A 9,121-nucleotide genomic window follows, 5' to 3' on the forward strand; every position below is an offset into this window, starting at 1 on the left:
ATTTTTAGTCCATCTCGAGATTTTATCTGTAGAAGATAACCTGCTTAATAATTATGCACACCTGAATATAAGGCGTTTTTCACTTCCAGCCTTCATGAACAATAATATATAGGTTATAAGTGATTAAATACAAGATTAATAGCAGTTAAGATTGATGTTGTTTGGAATTGGTCAAATGTGCTTGGGAAAAAATATAATCAGAATATCAACTTGCATAATAATTATGCATGCACTGTATTTTTCCTCTTCTGCTGTAGTGGTAATGCAAGAAATATTGTGAATGGTTGTCAAGGCAGCCGATCAGAATTTAACAGCCTCTTCTCTGATTGGCTGGAATTATGGCATATTGTAACGCTGGGTTGTGTTGAGAAAGCGAGCCGTTGGCATGTAGAGAGCACTGAGGGCGGGCATCAGGTGAGCAAGCTAGTGAAACGTTGCACTCGCAAAAGAGAAGGTCTGCACACATCAAAAAACGTATTTTAAATGCAAAATTTATTTTCGTGCGCTCAAAATACTTTCTTCTTTGCGAGAGAAACATTTTCTTTTCGCGCGCAGAATTGTGGCAGAGATCTAACCCTATATGAAACAGGCCGTCCAATTAGATTTGAGCTTAGATCAGGTGTCCAGAGCAGCTGCTGTTGCACAAAAGGGCGAGAGTGGTGGCGCTGTTTAAAAAAACAGTGTAAACAAACACCGAAGAAGAGAGAAGAGAGTGGATCCTGAGTTCTTGTTATCAGTGGTATCTCAGGACAGATTTATTCTCACATGTTCTTTTCATGTCTGTTAATTTCCCACTGAATTATGTGATCTGAAGAACACTGTCCGTTGTCTTCCACAGGCGCGAGTATTATGAGTCAGAGCGCATTCAGATCTGTCAATCAGGTATCTCGATTGCAAATAGGCATATGATTTTGACGATATATTTTCTGTACATGTTTTTATGCAGCTCATGGTATTTTCATAACAATAAAGGATGTTTATGACAAATGATAAGCAGGTGTATATTTTAAGATGTATTCTTGTAAGCATTATAGATAGTTTGTGTTTCTGGTGTAGAACCAAACTTTATTTATCTTAATTTAATGCTGTATATTGAGCAGCGGATGATGTTAACTCCATATACGAGATACATATCTGAGGTTGTTGGTCAGTGCCACCTACCATGCAGGCGTGAATTAGCAGAAGGCAATCAATCGTTTCACGCTCGGTGTGAAAGCGCCGTTCGTCGGCGATTCACCTTGCTTTTTTGCATCGCGCTCAGTGTGGAAAGGCCTTTAGGCTGCTTTAAATAGATTTATTTATGTAGATAAATAAAATGTATCCATTCTTCTTTTATAGAGATAGTTCACCCAAAAAATTAAATTTGCTGTTAGGATATCTAGGATGTAGTTGACTACACAATGCCGTAACGTTATATTATTAAAACACTCAATAATATGAAATGTGGATGTTTTGTATGTCTAAAGCATATAAAGTGAATGAAATAGTCTTCATCAACTCAGCTTTATACATAAACCAAGAAAAACCATACAAACTTTAATTTCTCCCCTTCATTCAAGTGCTCGGTTCACGGATGCGCATATCACCGGCACATCGGTTCATTGGTCTGAGTTGGAACTGTTTGCTCAGTTCAGTGATTGTTGGAGGAACTGAAGCACTGAATGAGCTGGCAAAAACAAGCATCATAGGATCATATACACCTGTATATCAGCTCATTTCGATTCAGAGTGATTGTCGGGCACATCCAAAAATGAGTTTTGATTGAGTAGCTTCTAGATCTGTGCTGGCTCGAGCTGTAATTCCGCGAACTGTTTCGGATGATTCAGCTGGTTCATCCAGTTCACTAAAAAGAACTGGTTCAAAAGAATGATTTGTTCATGAACCAGACATGACTCTAGATGTCTGGGTTCATCCAATTCACTAAAACAGAACCGATTCAAAATCATTTTCCGGACACCACTCTGAAGCATTTGCCTGAGGATGTGGATTAAATGTAATAATGCAGTAAATAATGTTCAGTTTTTTGCACAGACTGATTGTTTCGCTTCCTAAGACCTCAATGTATCAAGAGGTGCCAAACATATTAATTTAGTTTTGATTGTATGTGTTTTTTTGTAACTCTCAAAAGATTGTAACCGTCGACGAGCATTATATGAATCACAAAGGACCACAGTTTCAGATAAAAATCTTCTTTAATTTTCTGCTGAAGAAAAAGGTCACCTACATCTTGGATGGCCTGAAGGCTAGTAAATTAACAGCAAATTTTCATTTTTGAGTGAACTATCCATTAAAGTACAGAGCTGTAGACCGTAACTGCATGACACTGTAAATATGTAGCATTAGATAATCAGGAATCAAGTTCTCTTGCATCTCTGTATATGAAATTAAATATATGAAACCTTTGTTACTTGAAGGCAACATGCAAACTTTTTTCACAATTAGAAATAACATTTATTTTTCAGGTTTATTTGTGCAGCAATTAAACAATTTTTTTCCTCTGGGATCTTCAGTGGTTTTGCCCTGTTGTGTTGACAAACTCTTATTAAAGAAAAATCTGAAGGTGGAATGGAGAAGAACAGACTCAGAGACTTTGGTTCATCTGTATCAAGATGGTGAGAGTCGAGCAGAGAAACAATCACAGGATTATCATGATAGAGCTCATTTCTTTACTGATCAGATTCAACATGGAAACTTCTCCCTCCGTCTGGACAATCTGAGAGCTGAAGACGAGGGAGAATACACATGTACAGTTTACATTCAGCAAGAGTCTGGTGAGACTGTGGTTGAAATAAAAGTTAATGTTGGTGAGTAGTCAAGTCAAGTCACCTTTATTTATATATCGCTTTTAAAAATACAGATTGTGTCAAAGCAACTGTACAGCATTAAACAGGAAAATAGTGTGTCAATAATGCAAAAGGACAATAGTAAACACTCAATTTTCAGTTAAAGGCTCTACATCTTGGATGGCCTGAAGGCTAGTAAATTAACAGCAAATTTTCATTTTTGAGTGAACTATCCATTAAAGTACAGAGCTGTAGACCGTAACTGCATGACACTGTAAATATGTAGCATTAGATAATCAGGAATCAAGTTCTCTTGCATCTCTGTATATGAAATTAAATATATGAAACCTTTGTTACTTGAAGGCAACATGCAAACTTTTTTCACAATTAGAAATAACATTTATTTTTCAGGTTTATTTGTGCAGCAATTAAACAATTTTTTTCCTCTGGGATCTTCAGTGGTTTTGCCCTGTTGTGTTGACAAACTCTTATTAAAGAAAAATCTGAAGGTGGAATGGAGAAGAACAGACTCAGAGACTTTGGTTCATCTGTATCAAGATGGTGAGAGTCGAGCAGAGAAACAATCACAGGATTATCATGATAGAGCTCATTTCTTTACTGATCAGATTCAACATGGAAACTTCTCTCTCCGTCTGGACAATCTGAGAGCTGAAGATGAGGGACGATACACATGTAAAGTTTACAGTGACCAGGACTCTGTGTATTCAGCAGAGATAAATTTGGCAACACGTAAGTATATGGATAAAAGAAAGAAACTGATAGCTGCGTAGCATAGTTGTTCAGAAACATATATATTACATGTATGGTCAAAGACTTGCCGTAAACATTTTCCAAAATGTCAATCAAATGTCATTGTTGTAGTTCTTGGCCTTTCGTTGTCAAGTCCTGGATTAGGATGAAACCCGAACAGCACGAAAATGTTGCATGCTGTGGCACACTTTTGTTAACTAAAATATTAGGATGAGACAGTAATCACATGAAGGGTCTGTGTATAATCAGGGTATCTTCCATCCATTTGTTTTTTAATTTAATATTAAAAACAGAAAAATAAGAAAACGGTTCCTTTTTTCGTTTTTCATTTTTAAAAAAATGAAAAAAGATTTACGCTTGATTTTTCATTTTTCCATTCAGGCCTAGAAAATTAATAAACGGCTTGTGGGTGGGAATGAAATACCCCTTTCCACTGATTGATCAACCAAACTTTAAACCATGCCATCATCAGTTTTTCAGCAGTTCCGCACAACAGAATAACAGTCCTCCGCTGCTACATTTGTGTGGATTCTTAATGCGTTTATTGCAACTATATTTCATCACTTTCTCATCAAACAACCAGACTAATGAATGTCTAACTAATAGCCCGTATGGGGCAGAGCCTAGACAGGGCTTCTGTGTAGGCATAAATTCGGCAATCTGCACGTGAAATATTAGTTTATCTAATAATCCTGATATGACTTTATTTTGAATCTGCACCCACAGCTACCCCCCTAGCCTACATATTTGGCACATCGCCTGTTTTATTAAGCTGACATATCAAAGTCTGTGTGGCAAAGCCACGTGACCACTGATCTATAAGGGTGCGCGCAATGCAGACAGCGCGGAGCCAAAGAGTTTTGCGCTGTAGTGGAGCACAGACCAGTATTGATTTAAATGTAAATGTGTAAATGATTGTGTATCATCCGATCATTCAATTATTCCATTCAATCTGGCAAACGAAAAATGGTAAAAACCGGTCAATATTTTCGTTTGTCCTTTTTTCTGTATGAACCAAAAATTTATTTTGTTTAATAAACAAAAAATTAGATTTTGCTTCAACATATCTTATTTGGTATGTGGTTCACAATTTGTAAACTTTTAAAATAAGAGATCGGTTCGGCTGATGGCTTCAATATTTAATTGAAACGCCCCTTTCATTTGATTGGTCAAACAGCTCTTCTGTACTGCATTCATTCATAAGCTGATAGTGATGGTTATTTATTACTTTTGTATGTAATAACATAAATTATGATTCTGAAGTAGGTCCTACCTGTTTTTCTATGTGCCATTGATAAATGATTCGTCACTGGTTAAAAGTTAAATGTTGGGTGTAACCGTACTTCTGCTAGACCTGTATTGCAAACAGTGGCGGCGTTTCACAAAACCATAGGGTATGGCAGTGGCTATTTTTACAGGAACATAACCAGAAACGGAAAAATCATTCTGAAAAGAAGCGCTTATTTGAAATGGCCATTCAAAGGCCAGAGAAAACATAGGCCTAATACAATTATCCATAAATAAAAAAGAATATTAAGGCCTATACGCAAAATATATTTCACTTAAATATTAGGCAAAAAAAAAAGAAAACATGCTTCTTTAAAGATATAGGAAAGGAAACAGCGACATTCAGTTTGTTTTCGTTATTTTGCTAAATCTGAACATCTTTTCTAAATTTATGAATTATGTCTTGCTTTTACCTGTATGATAGTTTTGATAAATAAAATATACAACAGCACACCATAAGCACTGAAATATAGGGAAACAAAAAGAAAGAGGAAAAATATTATATATATATATATATATATATACAGTGGGTACGGAAAGTATCTGACAGTTTGTGCAGAAATTCATATATGTCTGAAATATCAGAGATATGTCACAGGAGATTGGGTCTGCGCCTCGGGCTGCACATCAGGCGGAGAAGACAGACCATTTAAGGGCATAGAGGCGTCTTGTAGACAATGCTCTATCCTGAGAGAGGAGGTCTCGTCTCATGGGAATGGGCCACGGGGCTGCCGAGAGCAGCTGGTACTGCTCTGCATACCAGTGCAGGTTCCTCCAGAGCGGGGCCACTAACAGAAGCTTGTGTCTGTGTTCCCTGACTCGCCTGATTACCTGCGGGATCAGAGCAACCTCTGCCCTGCCAAAGATCTCCCAGATTTCCTGAACCGTTTGAGAGTGGAGCGTCCACTCCTCCGAAGGGACGTTGCTCCAAGACAGCATGTCTGCTCCTTGGTTCAACCTGCCTGGTACATGCGCTGCTCTCAGCGAGCGCAAGTTGAGCTGAGCCCATTCCAAGAGGCGCTCCACCAGTGTGAAGAGGCACTTCGAGGAGAGACCGCCCTGGCGATTTATATAGAATACCACTGTCATGCTGTTCGAATGGACTAAACGTGGTGTCCCCTTAGGTCTGGCAGAAAGGTACGAAGGCCCAGACACACAGCCAGCATTTCCAGGCCGTTGATGTGAAGCCGACCTTCCACTTTCGACCAGTGGCCGAAAGCTGGTTTGCCATCGCACAGCACTCCCCAACCTGTGTTGGAGGCGTCTGTCGAGACCACCTTCCTTCTGCAGACCATTCCCAGGGGCACGCCCCGTTCCATCCACTGAGGATCTTTCCAAAGGGCCAGGGCTGTTACACAGGCCTGGTCCACCTTGACACGAAGGCGTCCGAGACGCCAGACGTGGGACGGAACTTGTGGTTTCAGCCAGTACTGAAGGGGCCGCATGCAGAGCAGGCCCAACAGAAGTACTGGAGACACAGAGGCCATGAGGCCCAGCATCCTCTGAAATGCCTTGAGAGGGCGAGAGGCTCCAACTTTGAATGCGACCGCGAGCTGCTGAATGGTCAGCGCACGTTCTGGCACGGCTATCGCCCTCATTTGGGCTGAGTCTAAAACTGTTCACAAGAAACGATATCCGTTGGCTGGGGAACAGCACGCTCTTGGCAAAACTGACCCTGAGTCCCAGGCATTCTAGGTGGCTGTGTCACGGTGCGTGTGGATAGATGAAGCGAGGACTCAAGTGCAGGATGAATGGTTCCTTCTTTTAATAATAAAATGAAACAAAAACAAACTAAAACAACCCCGAGGGGGAAAAACAGACACCGAAGGGGAAAAACAGGTAGGACAGGACAGGACAGGACAGGACAGGACAGGTACATCCAACACACGTACATACGAATAGTAACGAACTAGCACAAGACAGCAAACACTGGGAGACTAAGTAGGGCACGTAATGAGGGAGACAACAGGTGGAACCACTGAAACAATAATGAGGTAACAAGATGGGCGGGGTCAGACAATAGACAGGAGAGAGCACATGGCACCAAACAAATACAACACAAGCCATGTGCTCACCGAAAACAGTGTCATCTAGTGGCCATCCTGGGCACACCCGCTGAAGACTGTGACAGAACCCCTCCCTTAAGGAGCGGATTCCAGACGCTCCACCAAAAGAAATCCCGGAGGGAGGCGGAACGGAGGTGGATCAGGGGGAGGGATGGTGGGCCAGGCCCGTGTAGTGGAAGAGGGCTTGCAATATAACAAAGAGTGAAAAATTGAAGGGGGTCTGAATACTTTCCGTACCCACTGTATATATCGTGACGGAACTCACTGAACACCCCAAAAAAAAGGTTCGTTAGACTTACAGCGGTGCTGTGGGTGTATGATATCAAAGCATTCATTAACTGATCGGTTAATGCCGCTTTACGTAGAACACACCTAATTCCGTCTGCTGGATTAAGCACGCTCATTCTTGCATGTACATATAATTTTATTTTCACCACCCGCGAACTCACAAGGAGCTCATAAATGGCACTTTACCTCATCGTTGCTCCACGTTGCCCTCTGCTCATTTTGTTTTGGTTACACCGCGTCGACAAATCATGTCGCGTAACGTCGCATCTTGTCATTACTTCCTGTTTTTGGTTCGTTTAGAAGTATTTGGTCCGTCTTGCATTCATATATCATTCGAACCGCACCAGAGTTCGTTTGGAAGTAAGTGTGAACGCTGTCATCTGAAAAGATGGTCTCGGTCCGCTTGTTTGATGCGCACCAGGGTTCGGATGACAGCGTTCACACTTACTCAAACGAACCATACTAACAGAGCAATCGCACCAGGGTTCGTTTTAATCGAACCAAACATGACAAGTGTGAATGCACCCTCAATCTAAAGAATTGAAATGGGTCTGTGGAGCTATCCAAAATCACAGGCAGAACAGGCAGAATATGAGTTTTGGAGGGCTTTTTGTATGTAATGCAACATCAGATCGTCCTGAAACTGGCTGAGTGACACCCTGGTGTACTGGACAATTAATCTGAATTGAAATTAGTCTGTGGAAACAGTGAGTTTCTTTTTTAGAGCTATTCAAAATCACAGGCAGAACAGGTTGAATATGAGTTTTTTGGGGGCTTTTATTATGTAATTCAACATCAGATCGTCCTGAAACTGGCTGACTGACACTCTGGGGTAGCGGACTATTAATCTGAATTGAAATTAGTCTGTGGAAACAAGGAGTTTCCTTCATAGAGCTATTCAAAATCAAAGACAAAACCAGTCATTTGAGTTTTTGGAGGGCTTTTATTTTGTAATGGGAAATCAGACAGTCCTGACATTGGGGAAATGACATTCTGGACTGGTGTACTGTTAATCAAAAGTGAAACTTTTTTGTGAAAACAGGGAGTTTTATTCTAATGGATAAATATAATTGCAGTATATACTGTAATAATATAGGCTTAGCAATAAACAAGCCAAAACAAATTAATTTAAAACTAAACGTAAGGTAAATTTGGGCTTACCTCTCTCATTAGGCACAAATCCAAATGTGTCCATATTGGTGATGCAGCCTATTTGACGCTAAACTATTAGCCTTATTGGATAAAATAGGCTTTGTAGTACACGCGCGTAACGGCTGAGCTGTTTCCAATGAATGTAGTAGCTTATATAGTGTGCGCGTGAGGCGCCGGCGCGATCAAACATATATGTGGATTCAGATGCAGCTTCTAAAAAATAAAAGTATAGCAGGTGTAATTCTAAATTAAATATTTATTTTTAAAGCTAAATTTTGTTTGCTTTTTGTCATTCTTTGCTTTTCTCATTTAACACAATTAGGCTATATGACTTTAAAATATCTTTTGAGGGTACTTTTTTTTTTTTCCTTTTTAAAAACATAACATAAACTGAAATGATAGTCAGTGCTCGAATTGAGGGGGGCTGGGGGGATCCAAGTAAAAGTAAAAAAAAAAATAGACTTAGGGCGGTCCCCCCAGATATTTTATATTAGTATGGACAACAAAGACAAATCTGAAAAAACTGTTAGGATAGTAAATGAGATTAAAGGGATGGAGTCCGGGGAGTGAAATTCGAGGGAGGACGGCGTTTCATTTCCAACTGGTCTGCAGACTGCAGCCAATAAATGCTTATCGGTGCACCTCAGATCATGAAAGCAGACTGCTTTTTTGTCATTCATTATAACTAACAAAGTGTAGAGAAGATTTAATAATACAGGTGCATCTCAATAAATTAGAATGTTGTGGAAAAGTTCATTTATTTCAGTAATTCAA

The 9,121-nt window shown here is 40.0% G+C and overlaps 1 protein-coding gene across 1 annotated transcript in view; it reads left to right on the forward strand.

The window, feature by feature from the left end:
* The window catches only part of LOC107663479 (uncharacterized), a gene marked incomplete at both ends in the record, with an annotated part of 33,315 nt that overhangs the window by 4,998 nt on the left and 19,196 nt on the right, over nt 1-9,121 (forward strand). The window contains one exon of the mRNA XM_016453719.1: nt 3,195-3,533. Coding sequence (XP_016309205.1) covers nt 3,195-3,533 — 339 coding nt within the window. The remainder of the gene's footprint in view (nt 1-3,194; nt 3,534-9,121) is intronic.

The sequence above is a fragment of the Sinocyclocheilus anshuiensis genome, unplaced genomic scaffold (assembly GCF_001515605.1).
Source record: "Sinocyclocheilus anshuiensis isolate Anshui unplaced genomic scaffold, SAMN03320099.WGS_v1.1 scaffold5916, whole genome shotgun sequence".
Lineage (NCBI taxonomy): Eukaryota > Metazoa > Chordata > Actinopteri > Cypriniformes > Cyprinidae > Sinocyclocheilus > Sinocyclocheilus anshuiensis.